Raw genomic sequence first — 18566 nt, 5'->3', positions numbered from 1 at the left:
ACCCACCGGCCGGGGGGGGGCGCGGTTCCCCCCCTCCCGCGGGCGCGGTGGTAGCGCCCGGGAGCCGCCGCTTAGCGCTGCCAACGGGAACGATTCCCATTGAAATGTGGAATTATTATTGAAATATGGAATTATTGCCATTGAAATAGGGAATTATTTCCACTGGAAAACTGAATACTCAGGGCTTTAATCTCACTCGGTATCCAAACCCCATTTTCCATCATTTTCTCGTACTTGCAGTGAGAATAGTATGGAATATTTTATTTAATTGAGATTCATGAGATTTACAGTGTCTGGTTCTGGGATTCTGGGTGTAGGAAAGACAGGGAGGAACTGGAGGGGAAGAACTTCCTTCCATGGAGGTGGCAGCGCCCTGGGACAGCTGCCCAGGGAGGTTTTGGGCTCTGGAGCATCCCAAGCCCGGCTGGATGTGTCCCTGTCCCTGCCCCAGGTGACCCTGCCTGCCCAGGGTGGTTTTTCTGGGTGATCTCCAGAGCTCCCTCCCCACCCCAGCTATTCTGTGTGTGTGCAAATGAAAAAAAAAACAAACATTATAATTCGCATTTCCTTTATTTTAGGGATTCACTTTTATCCTTCTGGAACAACAAGGGTTCCTGTAAAGTCCTGGAGAACTCGCAGCTCTCCTGCCACCCCCATTCCAGGATTTGGACAGTCCCATGTGGAACTGAAAACTTTCACAGGATCATCAAATCATAGAAAAAATTGGGTTGAATTTCTGTTTTTTTGGTTTTTTTTTTTTTAATCCTTTGAACATCAGGCTGCTTCCCAGCTTGGCTCCATCCAGGGGGAAGTCGAGGTTTGGGGTCACAGGGAGAAAATAAAAGTCTCAGTTGGTTTGTAGCACCTGGGATTCCCTGTGGTCGCAGAGGAGGTGACAAAATCAATCATAAATATCTTCATTGGGGCCTGGATGTCCTCACAGGACCCTTGAGGAGCTTTTTGTGGTTCATGAATTCCCTGGGGGTTCCAGGGGAATCAACCCCATCTCCCTGTCCTGCTGGGTGACCAAACCACCCCCAGGTGGCTTTGGGATGGAGCTCCTTGTCCCTTCTACTCCTGGAAATCAAGATCCCTGAAAACTTTAATGCAAACATCAGGAAACTGCAGTTTCCTGCACCTTTCCCACGGTTATACATCTGTCTCCCTTCCACACTCCAACATTTTCTCATTTTTCTCCATGTTTTTGTCACCTGGATTCTTCTCTGGGGTTTCTGGATTCTTCTCTGGGGTTTCTGGATTCTTCGTTGAGGTTTCTGGATTCTTCCCTGGAGTTTCTGGATTCTTCCCTGGGGTTTCCAGTTGTCGTTCTGTTACATACTGCAGGTTGGATTTGGGATTTACAGCTAAAACACAACACATATTTATTATTTATTATGAATGACTGCCACCTGCTCTGGCCACGGTCAGCAGCAATTAAATAAAAAATAATTATTTATGTTAATTAAAACTTTTTTACCTTGTCCATTCTTCTCATGGCCCGGACTTTCTTCGTTAGATCTGGATTTATAACTCTCCAGTGTCTGCTCTGAAACATCATTTTCTGTAAAAAAAAAAGAATTTAATTAGGAGAATGAGTAATTATTTTTGATTTTTCATTGATTTTTTTTCCACGATTCTTTCTCACCCTCTTCCTTGAGCACAAAAATCCTGAGAGGAGAGTTATAAAATGGGGAATTTTCTCAGGGTTGCTGTTCCCTGAGATTCTCCTTGGGGTTGGTGTTCCCCAAGGTGCTCAGGGTTCCCCCAGGGTTGCTGTTCCCTGGGAGTTTTCCCTGGGTTGCTGTTCCCAGAGTTAATCAGGTTTTCAGTCTTCTCTTTGCCCTGGGTGTTTCACACCAGAGGTAGAGACGACAAGCTGAGTCCCCAGTGCACATTTCCAAGGTTGTTTATTCTTCATTATCTCAGTTGTGTCCCAGCTCTGCCAGGCCTCCCTGGCAGGGAACCTGATCTCAGTTGTGTCCCAGCTCTGTGAGGCGTCCCCAGCAGAGCAGGACACGCGGGGGACTGGGCGGCTCAGAGAGCCCCACACCTTATGTACAGTACCCCTGACCCAACCACTGTCCACAATGAACTTTTTATTTACAAAATTGTACCAATACCTACTGCCTATGCTAACATGTCAGTTCTACTCTAAACCAATCTCTAAAACCCAACTCAGCACAAGATGGGGGACGAGAGCAAGAACAAGGAGCACAGGGGCCACTCCCCAATTCCTCCATCCTGTCTCTTCAGCCCCATATGCTAAGAATCCTAATTTCTATATTTATATTCTATAATAAACCATCCACTACTTATTTTAAATTCTTAGGATTTGTGATTCTTCCTGCGTGTGAGTGTTCACTGCCATGGACAGGGATCAGAGTCAGTGTCCTCCTGGGATCTGTGTGGGTCTAACTGAGCCCCCTGAACAGATCCCAGACCCCCCTGGACAGACCCCAGACCCCCCTGGACAGATCCCAGACCCCCTGGACAGACCCCAGACCCTCCTGGACAGACCCCAGACCCCCCTGGACAGACCCCAGACCCCCTGTTCGGTCTCCAAACCCTCCAGGGTGGCCAGAGGAATGTTCTAGACTCCAACAGGATTTCATCAGCCTGACCCCCTCAGGGATGGGCTGGAGCCACCAACAATTCCAAGGGCAGCCCTCACCTCTCTTCCACACCCCGTGCGCTTTCTTCAGCTTCGCCAGGAACAGCAGCACAATGAGGAGCAGCACGAAAATCAGAGCAGCCACCAGGATGGGCAGCAGCAGATTCCTCTCTTTCTTCGCCATGGCCTTGGATTCGGGATTTTGCTCTGTAACAGAGATTTGTGTTGTGAGAGGTCCTGTGGGTCTCTGCTAATTAATGATTTCACCCCAATGAATGTGGTGGGAGAGCAGAATTCACCCAATGCATTGTGAAGAATTCACCTGAACCAATGTGAATAATGAATTAATTTATTAACTTTTTGAAGGCTTGGAGTAACTCCCCTTGCTTCCTCCCCCTTCCATTCCCAGCTTTAATCACTTCCTGCAAATATTTACACTAATCAGAACATTTGAATTATTTATTAATTATTAATGAATGAATTAATTAACTCATAAATTTTGGACTGAATTTTAGGGTGCGAGGTCAGGTTTTTTGTGGCATGAACAAGAAAAAACTGATGGAGCTCTGTGGCCTTGTGCAAACAATAAAATTGAACTTTTATTTTTCTCTTTGGACGATAGCAATGGTTGTGTTTCTGTGGCCTCCCCCAGGATCAGAGGATTACCCTGAAGATTTGGAGAGGGTTTTGGCCAATCCCCAATTTTGGGGAATCTCGTGGCAGGTTTGGAACCCCCTGAAGTGTTCATACCAAAGGTGAGGGTGGAAATCGCTGTTCTGTTCTCACGTGGTGCTGGCACCTCTGTCCTGCCACGCTCCTCCTCGGTGCCATCTCCACTGGGAGAGGAGGTGTCATCTCCAGTCCCTGGAGGAGGGAAAGGAGAACAAAATTTCTCTGAAATGATGTTTAAGAAATGCTGATTTCCCCAGGAGCTACCCCTGATCTAAGGTCTGTGCTCACTTCCCTAACTCTGAGTTTAATTTTATTCTTTGTATTTTATTATTTAAAATACTTTGTATTTTATTTTATTTTATTTTATTTTATTTCATTTCATTTCATTTTATTTCATTTTATTTCATTTTATTTCATTTTTTAATTGTATTTCTATTTTTTATATCTATTAACATGTTGTTTGAGAAACAATTTACAGCCAAATTAAAACCAGGCTGAGGTCGGGCATTTTGGAACTTTCCCTGTCCATCAGTTTACTCCTCTTGCCTGAAAAACCAGCAATGAGCAGAAATCCTCCTGCTTACAGCAGATATTTTGGTTTTCATGGCCTTGCCGCCTCCTTTCCTGACAAGCCCTGTCCTTTGCCACCATGCCCAGTGTCTGATGAGGTAATTTCTCACCATTGAAACCCCCAAAAGTCGATGAACCTCCCAATTCTGCTGCTGTTGTTGTTTCTTCAGGCCCTGTGAGACAGAGAGGTGAGCTCTGATTTCTTATGGACACAGACAATACATCCTTATGTGTAATTATATATAATACATAAATATCTATTAACTATATATAATATAGATACTATACATTAAAATAATATACATTAATATAATATAATATACATTCATAGCTATGTATTAATATTCTAAATTAACTATTAGTAACTATATATATTATATAGCTAATATATATTTTATATTAACTATATTTAAAATATATAATAATATATAATAATATAATGTATTATAATAATTAACTTTGACTTGCAATGCTGAGATGATGGTGGGTGCTGTGTGTACCAAAACTTTACATTAATAAGAGATTTTCCTTTCCCTTTCCTTTTCCCTTTCCTTTTCCCTTTCCTTTTCCCTTTCCTTTTCCCTTTCCTTTTCCTTTCCTTTTCCCTTTCCTTTTCCCTTTCCTTTTCCCTTTCCTTTTCCCTTTCCTTTTCCCTTTCCTTTTCCCTTTCCTTTTCCCTTTCCTTTTCCCTTTCCTTTTCCCTTTCCTTTTCCCTTTCCTTTTCCCTTTCCTTTTCCCTTTCCTTTTCCCTTTCCTTTTCCCTTTCCTTTCCTTTCCTTTCCTTTCCTTTCCTTTCCTTTCCTTTCCTTTCCTTTCCTTTCCTTTCCTTTCCTTTCCTTTCCTTTCCTTTCCTTTCCTTTCCTTTCCTTTCCTTTCCTTTCCTTTCCTTTCCTTTCCTTTCCTTTCCTTTCCTTTCCCTTCCTTTCCTTTCCTTTCTTTTTTTCACACCCAGTAAAAGCCACAGAATTGCAGAGTGGTTTGGGCTGGAAGGGACCTGAAAGCCCCTTTGGTTCCATCCTCTCGGAAAAGCTTCGGGCTCCCCGAATCCTGACACGTGCCAGGATTTATCGGGCAGGGTTGATCAGGATGGATTCGTTTTGTGCTCTTTGCCATCACTGATACATCCCTTTTAAACCAAGGAAAAAGAAGAGTTGGGGCGTTTCCAAAGCAGCCGCTAATTTGCAAAGCAGGTGTAAAACTCTTGGTGTGTTTTTTGGGTGATTTATTCGAGTTGTGGAGCTTTTGATTGTGCTGGAGAAAACCTCCCGAGCTGGGGCAGTGCGGGATGAAGAATTGTAGCGCAGTGCCATCTGCAGCCCGCCCAGAGCATCCCAGAGCATCCCAGAGCATCCCAGCCCTGCTCCTCCAAGGACAGGGATTTGGGCTGGGAAACCAAGAGGGAGCCAGCAGGACCCGCTGTGCTCTGTGCCTCCTGCGGGGTTTGGGGTGTGCCCGGCAGAGTTTCTGTACCTGTCACTGCAGGTTGGGGAAATTCAGGTGGCTGAGACCAAACTCACCGCGAGGTGTGACCGCTGTGGGGTTCGGCTGGGCTGGCGCTGAGCTGGGGACTGCTGCACCTCCTGAGGATGTGGAGGGGCTGGAAACTTCTGGAGCTCCTGGGGATGCAGAGGGGCTGGAAAGTTCTGCGTCTTTTGGGGATGCAGAGGGGCTGGAAACGTCTGGATTCTCTGGGGATGCAGAAGTTGTGGATACTTCTGAATTTTTTTGGGATGCAGAAGGGGTGGAAACTCCTGGACCTTCTGGGAATGCAGAAGGGGTGGAAACCTCCGGACCTTTTGGGGATGTAGAGGAGCTGGAAACTTCTGGATCTTCTGGGGATGTGGAGGAGCTGGCACCTGCTGGATTCCCTGAAGAACTGGGAACTGCTGGATTCTCTGAAGGGCTGGGAACTCCTGCATCCTCTGAAATCCTGCTTGGTTGTTTGCAGCCTAAAGAAACCCCCCCAAAATGACAAAAATCAGAAGAGGCTTTGCCACCGAGCAGGTCCCTGTAAAACCACCCCGCCCTGCTGTGTGCCCTGGAGGATTTGGGTTTTCTGTCTGATCAAGGGCTTCACCTTCAGCCCCATCCTCCCACCCTCAGCTCGCCTGAACTCAGAATATATTTGCTGCTCTGAAATGAACACTAATAAATAAAATAAAGAATAAAATGAAACACTGCTGTGGGGGGCTTGGGGCAGGTGCTGCTGCTCAGATCTGCCACGGAGGAACAGCCCCGAGCCCTTTTTGCCCCGGGTTCCTCATTTAAAAGCAGATCCCACACGCAGGGCTGCAGACTCGGGGCTTTTGAGTGAATTTGCAGAGCTCTCAACACCTCAGGGCAGTAAAACTGGAGAGGCAGGGCTGGAGGAGCTGCAGTACCCGTGCTGGGGAGGTCCTGGAAGGGTAAAGATGCCATCAGCCTCTCTCCCCCGAGCGCAGGGTGCTGGAGGACGCAGCTGGCTGTCACTTTGGGGCTGTAGCTGAGGATCCTCAGGGTGCTGCTTGTGCTCCACTTCTTCCCATCAGCTCCCAGCCGGTGCCTGGTGTCACCTGCACACCCGTGGGGAGAAAAAATGTGAGTGTTTCTAGTCCAGAGCAATAAATCAAAGCATTTCCACCACCCTGAAATCCTCCTCTCCATCGCTCCTGCAGCACAGGTTCAACTCTTCCCCTTCTCCAGCTGCTGGAAGTTAAACTCGAGGATTCCTGGCCTTGCCACAAGAATTAGGGGGAGTCTGATGTGATTCCCAGCCCTCCAGGTAATGGAAATTACCATTCCATTGGTATGGTATGGAAATGATAATGATGATATGGGAAAATAAAGTTGTGTTTGAAGTGCCCAGAGATGTGTTTGAGCAGCCCTGGTGGAGAGGGAGGTGTTCCAGATGTTTCCCTGAAGGGCACAAATATTTCTGTCTGTAATGCAGAGGTTCTGATGCCTCCCCTTGCTCTGTTACCCTCAAATGAAAGAAATCCCCTGTTTCTAAATGAACTTTTTACAGATCAGAACCTTTTCCCTCTTTTCCATCCCCAGCAGGGCCAGGCAAGAGCTCCAAAAGGATTCCAGAGTGGTTTTGCTGGGAAGGAAATCATCTTTGTCAGCACCAGCTCTGTAATTACAGCTGGTTTGCCCCTGCTGAGCCCTGCTGCAACCGAGGTGTTGCCAGTAATTAAGGTTTATTAGCTATGTTCTGATTAGTGTAAATATTTGCAGGAAGTGATTAAAGCTGGGAATAGAAGGGGGAGGAAGCAAGGAGAGTTTCTCCAAGTCTTCAAAAAACGGAGTGAAAACACATGCAGAGATTTGAGAAACAGTGGATTAGGGCAATGATTTTTTTTTTTTTTTATCTTTCAAACAATTAAATTTGTGTCTCCCAGCTCTTTGTGCAAAGCCAGCCCCAGATAAACCAACCCTGACACAGCTCAGGTGTTTCCTCTGCTCCAAAGGCAAGGAGGAGACAAAGATAAGCCGAGGTTTGGGTTAAAATATTGGAGAAATGCATCGCTGGCTGGAGGGAGGTGCTGAGTGTCTGAGCTCTGTGTGGTGATGTCACAAATAATTCACTTTATCAGCGTGGTTTCAGGCTTGGGGAGCCCCCTGGTTTTAGAAAAACACTGTGAGAAACAGAGATAAAAATCAGGGGGGACACACTGAGGTTTTTATGACTTCCCAGCCGGAATTCCCCAGGCCTCACCCTCACACAGAGCTCAGCTCTTCCCAAACACAGGCAGGATTTCAAAACCTGCTTTTCCACCGTCCATGCACTGCTCCAGAGCACCTTTCTGTGCATCAATACCTGTGTATCTGCCAACCTGATTCATTTTTATTATTAACTCTCCTTTCTCTCTATATTCAGGCCAGAAAACACAATTCTTTGCTGTTTTCTAGAGCTCTTATTTAAAAATAAACCATCTTGGGGCAGGGGAGGTCACAGGTTCAGCTTTAAATATGTTGCTTGATGATGCAAAACACAAGTAAGAGCTTGCTGATGTGTGAAAGAAAAGACATTTGCATCCTTGAGTGTTTTTGTCACAGATGTGCACTGGAGCTGATAAGGCAGTGATTTTTAAAATAATGCTATTTATAGAATTTAGACAGTTATTTGTGCAGCAGACAGATTAAAGGAGGAGAAAGGCTGCTGGGGCTTTGAAAATACAGAATTTGGGTTTGTTTTATCCCATTTGGTGCTGAGGTTCCAGGGGTTTGGACTAATTTCATCCCAGAGGAATTTCATGCTGAGGTTCCAGGGGTTTGGGCTCATTTTATCCCAGTGGAATTCAGGGCTTGAAATGCTACAAAATTCCAATTCCCAGTGGAATTTTGTGCTGAGGTCCCAAGATCCTGGGTTCATTTTATCCCTGTGGGATTTAGTGCTGAAATTCCAGGAGGTTTGGGTTTATTTTATTCCACTGAAATTTAGAGTCGAGGTTCCAGGGGTTGGGTTCATTTTATCCGACTGGAATTCAATGCTTGAAATGCTACAAAATTCCAATTCCCGGCGGAATTTTGTGCTGATGTTTCAGGAGGTTTGGGTTTATTTTATTCCACTGAAATTTAGAATTGAGGTTCCAGGGGGTTGGGTTCATTTTATCCGACTGGAATTCAATGCTTGAAATGCTACAAAATTCCAATTCCCGGCAGAATTTTGTGCTGATGTTTCAGGGGGTTGGGTTCATTTTATCCCACTGGAATTCAATGCTTGAAATGCTACAAAATTCCAATTCCCGGCGGAATTTTGAGCTGATGTTTCAGGAGGTTTGGGTTTATTTTATTCCACTGAAATTTAGAGTTGAGGTTCCAGGGGTTGGGTTCATTTTATCCCACTGGAATTCAGTTCTGAGGTTACCACTGGAATTCAGTGCTGAAATTCCAGGGTTTTCATTCATTTTATCTCAGTGGAACCCAGTGTTGAGGTTCCAGGAATTTGCTTTATTTTATCCCACTGGAATTTCATGCTGACTGTCCCCAGACCTGCTCCAAGCTGTAGAGCTGAGTGGCAGCCCCAGCTGATATTTTCACCCCTCCAGTATCTTTAAACCACCCAAAATTGATAAAACCCCCAAATTTTAGTGCTCAGTCTTTGAACTCTTACCCGGGAGCTCTACCCCGTTGTCCAAGAGCCAGGAGATCTGGGGCTGGGGTCTGCACCCCTGCGTGTGGCAGGAGAGCTCAACGCCTCTTCCCGAGCCCCGGGACACTTCCAGCACTGGATGGGAAGGAGCAGCTGCAGCAGGAAGATTTAGGATCAGTTTTGGGGCATTTTCTGCTCTTTTTTATGAGCGTTATTGGAGGGGACTGTGTTGTATTTTATCTTCTTTTCCAGGGTCAGACGTTTATTAATTCTTATTTGTGTTACAATCTCACAAACTGTGAGTTCTACAGCACTCCAAGCTAACAAACCAAAAAATGGAGCCATATCTGTCTCTCTCTACAAGGCCTTTTAAAGATAAACTGTCCAATTATGAAATGACACCTAAATTATTTTTACTTTCAACCCAATAACCAACCACCCATGGCCCTCAATGCGGATTTTTCTACCCAATTACAAAAAAACACCCAGACCCATGAAGAAGAAGGTGAAAAAGAAGAACTTAGCCAAAGCCTAGATCTTCCATCTTGCTTTATATATATTATTATATACTAAAGCCTTAAACTCTGAGTTTTCCACCATGTGGAAAACTTATTTTTTTCACACACTTCTATTCAAACTCCACCCCCACAATCCCAGTGCTGTCACTGAATTTTGGGAATCTTTTCCACGGCCTCAGGTCAATGCAGTGTTTGCCTGGGGGTCAATCCCTGTCAGCACAGAAAATCTGGAATTCTCAGTGCCCAGGGCTCCAACAAGACTGAACTAAAAACAAAACTCTGTGTTGAGCACCAGGGGAAAATGCAGGTCTAGATTTGAGGAGCTGGATCTGTTCTGCTCCTTTGGAAAAAAAATAAAAAAATTGAGGGAACTCACCCAAAATCCGAACATTCTGGCTCTTGCTTTGGAAGGGGCTGCTGTAGTAGAAGCAGCTGTAAATTCCTTCGTCCTGCACGCTCACGTTGGACAGCTGGATGGACAATTCATTCCTGGAGTGATGGAGGAGTTTGTACCTCTGGTCTCTTAAAACTGCAAGGAAAAGGCAGCACACCACGGGGGTTGGTAAAGAAGAGGAAGTCAAAGCAGGAGGAGAGTTTTTATTTTATGGCATTTTAAAATTTTAAGTTTTTCATGAAAGCATCTCCTAGGGCACCTCTACTCTCCTTTCTCTCTCTTGACTTTCTAATCTTTAATTCTTTCCTCCTGCTGCATAATTTACAGGAGTCCTCAGGGTCAGCCCAACGAGTCCAAAAATGCAACTTTCTGCCCTTAAATTGAACTGAAACTGGGGGTTTGTACAATCATCGGGGGGAAGAGATGTCAAAAACTCTCTTTTTATTTTATTTATTTTATTTTTAGCTGAGGTTTTGACAAAATGCTGAGCTGGAAGGCAATCCCAGCAATTAATGGATTAAACATTAAAGGATTTTGAGACCATCATGGTGTAAGACTCATAACTGGCCTGTCATTTTTGTAGGTAAATCTGGAGGGAACCGATTCCCAAAGTGGTTCAGTGGAGAAGCAACGTGACAGGGGCTCCCACAGTGACTCAGATGAGGAATGAAAACCTCCATGTGCAGTGCCAGGTTTGGTTTCTCCATCACCAAAGGGGAGAAACCTTCCTTTTGTATTAAAAAGGAAAATATTCCGTGTGCCTGAACTTCTCCAGGATCCAAATGCTTTGGGAATTCCAGTCCTTGTGGGTGTTGCTCCAGTGGATACTCAGCTCCTTCCCTACCCCTAATAAAATGCATATGGTATAAAATACTGAGAGCAAAAAATACTAAGAACACAAAAATATGGCAAAAATTGAGAAAAATGATGGAGAGGTGATTTCCTCCAAGGCCTTGTTGGGAAATAATCAGATTATTTGACTGCAGCAAGAGAGAGAAACTCCACCCACAGGCTGCTGGGGATGTGGGGAGCCTGGAGGTCCCAGCAGCACAGAGTGGGTTACAATGACCCCATTTCCCCATGGATCAACCCCATGGATCAGCCCCATTTCCCCATGGATCAGCCCCATTCCCCCATGGATCAGCTCCATTCCCTCATGGATCAGCCCCATGGATCAGCCCCATTTCCCCATGGATCAGCCCCATGGATCAGCCCCATGGATCAGCCCCATTCCCTCATGGATCAGCCCCATGGATCAGCCCCATTCCCCCATGGATCAGCCCCATTTCCCCATGGATCAGCCCCAACGATCAGCCCCATTCCCTCATGGATCAGCCCCATGGATCAGCCCCATTTCCCCATGGATCAGCCCCATTTCCCCACGGATCAGCTCCATTTCCCCATGGATCAGCCCCATTTCCCCATGGATCAGCCCCATTTCCCCATGGATCAGCCCCATTTCCCCATGGATCAGCCCCATGGATCAGCCCCATGGATCAGCCCCATTTCCCCACGGATCAGCAAATGGCCCAAACTGATCAAAGTGATCAAACCCGTGCCCATTGCCCATTTTGGGTGCAGCCCCTGGGGGGCTTTGTCTGCCCTAAATGTACCTGAAGGCCCTTCCATAAACAGAACTGCTTTTTATTCTCTTAATTTTCTCTGCCCTCTGGTTTAGGTAGCCCCAAAAGGCCTCATTTTCTGGTGACCACGAAGGGACAGGAGACTTCTGAGGGATCCTCTGGACTGAGACCCAGCACTTTTGGGATCAGAGTCCCCCTGGCCGGGGTGGCAGCAGGGACAGCTCAGTGTCCCCAGCCCTGCTGGGAAGTGTCCCCACGCTGGGGTTTCACACTTACCCCGCCGGGCGTTGAGGAAAATGGTGAAACCCTGCGGGTTTAACCACTGCAGGGTAGAGTTGCTGCTGCTGGGGGTGCTGAAGGTGCAGTGAAGATTTAGATTTTCTCCTTCCTTCAGGGTCACAGAGTCGCTGGCAGCCCCTGGAAACCCCCCTGCCACGCACCAGGGGAAAAACAAGTGGGAAATTGTGACATGAAGCAAACACATACACAGAGCAAGTGTTAATTTTCCTTTTTCTCAATGGTTTTTTGTAAATATTTCTACATTGCCAGTATGGTTGTAGGGATATAAATAACTTATTGTCATTGGAAAGGTCATCACAGGCACTGTGTGACAAAGGTTTGGGATCTTCACCTGCCAGCACGACCAGATTTCATTTTTAAACCAGTTTTAATTATTAGCCAAGAAAGTATTTAATTATTAACCAATAAAGAACTAAAGCAGGCCCATTTTATGCACTCTCTCCCTGTATTTAAACACAAATATTCAATTTTCACTTATTCCATTATTGCAACTAAATAATATTTAAAATCGCATCTAACCCAAGCCATTCCCTGATTTTATGTCCCATTCTGGAACTGTTGAATCTGATTTGCTCAGTGTGTGGCTGAGCAGTGACTGATTTCCCAATACCCCTAAAAATGAGGCTTTTTTATTCAGAAATGAAACTTCTTTTGAAAAAAAACCAAAAACCCCCACAAACCTGGCCTGGCATAGGTTGCTAAAATGAAATTTCACTCTCTCTTCTCCCAGCTCATTTCACAGGCAACCAGTAAAATGTGTTTTTTCCTTTCTAAGGCAGATAAAACACTTTGTGGAAATATTTGATGACCTGGAATGAATTGTCTTCTCCAGACAAAACCCATGCCCTGGAGAATACTAAGATTGGTGCCTGGGTTGGAGTTAAATAAATAGGCAGCAGGAGAGTTTTGTTTTCATTCCTGTTTTGTGTGTTTTGATTTGATTTTCCAGGTAGCTGTCGGCTGCCAGTTCCCACTGCAGTTTGGGGAAATGAATCTCTCTGGGCTTCGGGGAAGATTTTCGCGTTCTTAAAAATTTGAAATTGCTCAGAAATGAAGTTTATTTTGTCGGGCATTTTGCTGGAAGCTGATTTTTGTACCTCTAGACTCAGCCTGGGCTCTGTTTCCCGCGGGGATTGTGGCTGTGCACGTCCTGGAGAGGAGCTGTGGCAGGAGGTGAGAGTTGTTCAGGGCTGTCTGTGGTTTTCCACAGCCCCCCCGGGTATTTCTGTCCCCGTGGTGGTTTCCTGTCCCCAGCAGCAGCAGCGTGGGGTCAGGCACATCACACCTTTGGGGGTGAGAGTGGCGAGAAGAGCTGGGGGTAATTTATAAATGGAATTTCCACGGGAGACCACTGGAAAATGGGTTTCATTCAGGGCATGACTCACGGGGCAGCTCTTCCCTGCACAGGGCTCTGCTCTGCAGCCCCTGTGGTCACTAAATATGGAAAATATCCCCACGGCAGCTCCAGGGGTGGTGGCTTTTGTGCCATGTGGGACCACCTGGAAAAGCCACTCTGCCAGCAAGTGACAGATCCACCTTCGTGGCGAGAAAGGGCAGCAATTTGGAGCTGGAACTTGCAGGATTCACTGAGCAGAGTGGGTCTAGTCTGACTGCTGTTCTTGGAGCCCCCAGGAAGTGACTGAGAGCTCCTTGCACTGAGAGCATCGGTGCAGAGATATCTGTGAGCCTGTAACCCACACTCACCCTGCTTAATGAGTTATTTTTGGTGCAGTTCTTTGTGAGCCTGTAACTCACTCTCTCCCCATTTAATGAGGCAGTTTTGGTGCAGTTATCTTGAGCCTTTAACTCACACTCTCCTCATTTAATGAGTTAGTTTTGGTGCAGATATCTGTGAGTTTGTAACCCAACTCACCCCATTTAATGAGGCAGTTTTGGTGCAGTTCTTTGTGAGCCTTTAACTCACACTCTCCTCATTTAATGTGTTAGTTTTGGTGCAGATATCTGTGAGTTTGTAACCCACACTCACCCTGTTTAATGAGAGTTTTGGTGCAGTTATCTGTGGGTCTGCAACCCAACTCACCCCATTTAATGAGTTCGTTTTGGTGCAGATATCTGTGAGTTTGTAACTCACACTCACCCCATTTAATGAGGCAGTTTTGGTGCAGTTCTTTGTGAGCCTGCAAGCCACACTCACCCCATTTACTGAGTTCGTTTTGGTGCAGAGTTATCTGTGAGCCTGTAACCCACAGAGCCACCCCGTTTAATGAGTTTTATCCTGGCTGCTGACCTCTGAATGGAGCTGAATTAATTCTGGAAGCCAAGGCAGCAGCTACAAATTCACCCCGCAGGAGTCTGTGGCAAAATGGGGGAGAGGGGTTGCACTGAGAATCAGCAAATTGTCAGCAGCAGCCCTGCAGTGGTTTCTGCTCCAGCATCTGTCAGGGAGGGAGAGGGAATATTGCTCCAGCCCCAGGATTGTGCATCCTGTTCTCCTGCCAGGCTCAGGGGTGAAGCTGCAGGATCCTGCCTTGCTCCTTCCTTCCTTGGATCCTCTGTTAGATCCTTCTCAGATCCTCTGACTGTTTGACACAGTCAAATACAAACCTGCCACACTCTCCTGTGCCTGAAAGGCAAAGGAGATCTAAACAGATCTAAATAGATCTAAATAAGGTCCCTCCTCTAGCAGGAGTGGGGAGATTGAACATCTTAGAGTGTTTTTCAAAGTACTTTGCAAGTTTTCCCTAAATTGCTCTGACTTCCATCAGTCTCTTTTCCCACAATGCACGAACAAAGGCACACTTGGATTTCTGACCCAGGCAAAGCGAGCAGTGACCCTCTGCCCAAATTTAAGGCAGAGTTTTTTGATGTCCCCAATTTTTTGTCACCTCAAGCTTTGTCACCTCATCACTGCAAAGTGAGCAGTGACCCTCTGCCCCAATTTAAGGCAGAATTTTTTGATGTCCCCAATTTTTTGTCACCTCAAGCTGCTGTAGGAGACCCGGTCTCGCTGATCCTGGCTTTAGGAGCCAGGCAGCTTTGGGAACAGGGTGACAATGTTGTTTTGTCACCCTGACACCGCCAGCCCGGCCCTGAGCTGTGTGCTGGAGCTCTGGAAGAGTTTTCCCAGCAAGATTGGAAGGGAGAGCGGGCAGGAGGGAGCCCAGGCTTACCTTGGAGCAGGAGCACGGCCAGCAGCACCCCGGGCACGCTCATGCTGAGCTGAGCTTAGCTGAGCTGAGCTTAGCTGAGCTGGGCTTGGCTTCCTCTCCCTGCTGCTGCCACCGCTGCCTTTTCAGCACATCCTCACCGTGACTTCATCACCCCGGGGTCTCTGCCCCCTGCTCGCCCCTCCTCGCGTTTCCTCTGTGTTGGCGGCCGCGGTGACCTCACGGGAGCCTGGTGGGTGACAGCGCTGGGGCACTGGGAATGTCCCCAGCACCCAGCTCAGGGAGTGGGACAGACACATAAAATCAGCTTTTCATGAATATTGGGGTGAATGCTGTGTGTCTCATGTTAAAATAACCCCAGCTCAGGGAGTGTTACAAACACATAAAATCAATAAAATCAGCTTTTCATGAATATTGGGGTGAATGGTGTGTGTCTCATGTTAAAATAATCCAGTTCAAGGTGTGTTACAAACACATAAAATCAACTTTTCACAAATATTAGGGTGAATGTTGTATGTCCCATGTTAAAATAACCCAGCTCAGGGAGTGTTAGACACATAAAATCAATAAAATCAACTTTTCACAAATATTAGGGTGAATGTTGTATGTCCCATGTTAAAATAACCCAGCTCAGGGAGTGGGACAGACACATAAAATCAGCTTTTCACAAATATTTGGGTGAATGCTGTGTGTCTCATGTTAAAATAACCCAGCTCAGGGAGTGTGAGAGACACATAAAATGAACTTTTCACAAATATTAGGGTGAATGCTGTGTGTCTCATATTAATATAACCCAGCTCAGGGAGTGTTGTAAATACATAAAATCAATAAAATCAGCTTTTCACAAATATTAGGGTGAATGCTGTGTGTCTCATGTTAAAATAACCCAGTTCAAGGTGTGTTACAAACACATAAAATCAACTTTTCACAAATATTAGGGTGAATGCTGTGTGTCTCATGTTAAAATTGCTCAGGGAGTGTGACAGACACATAAAATCAGCTATTCGTGAATATTAGAGTGAATGCTATCTGTATCATGTTAAAATAACCCAGCTCAGGGGGTGTAACAAACACATAAAATCAGTAAAATCAGCTTTTCACAAATATTGGGGTGATTGCTGTATGTCCCATGTTAAAATAACCCAGTTCAAGGTGTGTTACAAACACATAAAATCAACTTTTCACAAATATTAGGGTGATTGCTGTGTGTCTCATGTTAAAATTGCTCAGAGAGTGTGACAGACACATAAAATCAGCTTTTCAAGAATATTGGGGTGAATGCTGTGTGTCTCAAGTTAAAATAACCCAGCTCAAGGAGGGCTACAAACACATAAAATCAATAAAATCAGCTTTTCACAAATATTAGGGTGAATGCTGTGTGTCTCACATTAAAATAACCCAGGTCAGGGAGTGTCACAGACACATAAAATCAGCTTTTCATGAATATTAGAGTGAATGTTATCTGTATCATGTTAAAAGAACCCAGCTCAGGGGGTGTTACAAACACATAAAATCAATAAAATCAGCTTTTCACAAATATTAGGGAGAATGGTGTCTCATGTTAAAAGAACCCAGCTCAGGGAGGGTTACAAACACATATAAAATTGGCTTTTCACAAATATTAGGACGAATGCTATCTGTATCATTTAAAATAACTCTGTTATAGAGTTTTTATTTTATTAAGGATAGAGTTTTTATCAGGGTTTTTTTTGTTGTTGTTGTTGTTTTTTGTTTGTTTAGGTTTTTTTGGGTTTTTTTTTTGCTTAGACATAGTAATGAAGTAGCTAATATGCTTATAACTAATTAGCTATATTAACTAATATATAATTATGCTTATAACTGAATTCCCTGTTTGGGATAACACCCAGTGGGATTGTGATGAGAACCCTGCTACAGACAGGCCAACTATCAACACTCACTGTGAAAAATATGAACCAAAGCCCAAACTAGAAGAGATAATAAAATAGATTAAAACCACAGCTAAAAAACACAAAAACGCCAAAAAGGCAGACCCAAAGAGTTACCATAAATATGTAAATAAAATGAATATGCATAATAGTTTATGAATATGCAACAGGCTGATGTAATTTAAAAAAGCATTTAAAAATGTCTTGTAAAATAGAAAGTGTACTCTGAGATAAATGCCAAGCACCTGGCTGTAAACCTTTATCTTTATTTCTTACTGTCTTTAATGAAACTTTTTAAATTTTACTGAAACAGTAAATCATTTTTCACAGGGAGAGATGCACGGAGAGGGAGAAGGTGAAAGGTGAGGGAAATCTGGCTTGGGGTCACCCTGCTCAGGAGGCAGATTTTGTTTGGTGGATGTGGAAAGGCTGCTCAAAAACCCATTTTAAATCTCTGTATTAAAAAAACAAATGTGCCGCTGTGCTGTTGCCCCAGGAGGATTTTGGCTGGCTCTGCCTGCAGGGATGCTGGAGAAAGCAGCAGTGGGAAAAAGGGAATTTCACAAAATTTCTCCCTTTTTTCCAAAAGGGAAAAAGCAGCAGTGGGAAAAAGGGAATTTTTCCCTTTTGGAAAAAAGGGAGAAAGCAGCAGTGGGAAAAAGGGAATTTTTCCCTTTTGGAAAAAAGGGAGAAAGCAGCAGTAGGAAAAAGGGAATTTTTCCTTTTTGGAAAAAAGGGAGAAAGCATGCTGGAAAAAGGGAATTTTTCCCTTTGTTTGTGGCTCTGCAGGGAGGCAGAACCTGCTGAGGGGATGGGCAGGAGGGAAGGGGCAGCAGCAGCTCCCAGGGGACACAATTCAGGTTTGGTTATTCCAATTATTTGATTATTGATTATTTGTGTCCCCCCAGGAGTGTGATAACCACTGATATCACATTGATCCGAGCCTATTCACCATTTGTGATTTCCAAAATGGAATTTTTTTTGGCAGATCCTCTTCTGGCCCGCCTTTGCAACTGCTCAAAATGTGCTGTGGACAACTTTTACTGTCAAAATAAACTGAATTTAGTGAGCTAATGATGGTCTAAAACCTGTGTGTGCTCGAGTGAAGTGGACAAAATGGTTAATTATAAACTCATTGTGTGTTTTATTCCTGATTTATTAGGACCTGTTTCCTAATAATTTCACCTTTCAGGCGCAGTGTGCATCACTCAGTGGATATTTGGTTGATAAAAGCTGTGGCTTGTGAGTTCAGCATCATTAATCAATTTTACTGGAAAACTGCAGGTCATGAATTTAAAGTGGCTGGGTTGAAAGATTTAAAAAAAAAAAAAATCCAGATTAAGAAAGATGTGTTGGAAAAGTGAGTTTGGTTTGAAAGTTTTGCCTTCAGTTCCTCACATTCCAAGCTGAGAACTGAATAATTCCAAGGAAAAACCGAATTTCCTGAGCATGGAAAAGCGGAGTGGAGAGAATTTTGTGCCATCTGCTGTCAGGAGAGCGAATTTCAGCCTCAGGAAAAGCTCAAAATTCCACCACACTCCAGAGGAAATCAGAAATAGGAAATAGGAAATAGGAAATAGGAAATAGGAAATAGGAAATAGGAAGGGTGCTCGGCATCTTTATTAAATCACCTCCGAGATGTTTTTGTCTGGCTTCAGAGAATTCCATTTAATGTGAGAAGCAAACTCGAATGCAGTGGTTGTTTGAGCATTTGTTAGCACTCAAAACTGAGATTAAAAACAACCACCCACCCCCCTGCCTGACCCACCCCCAAAATAAAAAAATACAGATGTCACAGGTAATTACAGC

General features: G+C 44.8%; 1 protein-coding gene across 1 annotated transcript; it reads right to left on the bottom strand.

The window, feature by feature from the left end:
* Nucleotides 1-153: 153 nt before the first annotated feature.
* Nucleotides 154-14896, bottom strand: CRTAM (cytotoxic and regulatory T cell molecule). The gene is made up of 11 exons (XM_063417635.1): nt 14854-14896; nt 11699-11851; nt 9822-9974; nt 8949-9080; nt 6235-6405; nt 5371-5802; nt 3964-4026; nt 3362-3475; nt 2672-2818; nt 1478-1561; nt 154-1364 (listed from the first exon to the last, which is right to left on the bottom strand). The coding sequence occupies exons 1-11, from the start codon at nt 14894-14896 to the stop codon at nt 1150-1152; spliced, it is 1707 nt and encodes a 568-aa protein (XP_063273705.1). The 3' UTR covers nt 154-1149.
* Nucleotides 14897-18566: the final 3670 nt, after the last annotated feature.

The sequence above is a fragment of the Prinia subflava genome, chromosome 22 (genome assembly GCF_021018805.1).
Source record: "Prinia subflava isolate CZ2003 ecotype Zambia chromosome 22, Cam_Psub_1.2, whole genome shotgun sequence".
Taxonomy (NCBI): domain Eukaryota; kingdom Metazoa; phylum Chordata; class Aves; order Passeriformes; family Cisticolidae; genus Prinia; species Prinia subflava.
Note: the sequence above shows the minus strand (reverse complement) of the source record. Positions and strands in the feature narration are given on the sequence as shown.

What these genes read in the sequence shown, in the direction of transcription:
- CRTAM (XM_063417635.1), bottom strand. Translation starts at nt 14,896, where the DNA reads ATGAGCGTGCCCGGGGTGCTGCTGGCCGTGCTCCTGCTCCAAG. An exon ending in TTTCCTCAACGCCCGGCGGG is followed by an intron (nt 9,975 to 11,698) that starts GTAAGTGTGAAA and finishes TTTTCCTTGCAG; the next exon opens with TTTTAAGAGACCAGAGGTAC. An exon ending in CCAGGACCTCCCCAGCACGG is followed by an intron (nt 5,803 to 6,234) that starts GTACTGCAGCTC and finishes GGGTTTCTTTAG; the next exon opens with GCTGCAAACAACCAAGCAGG.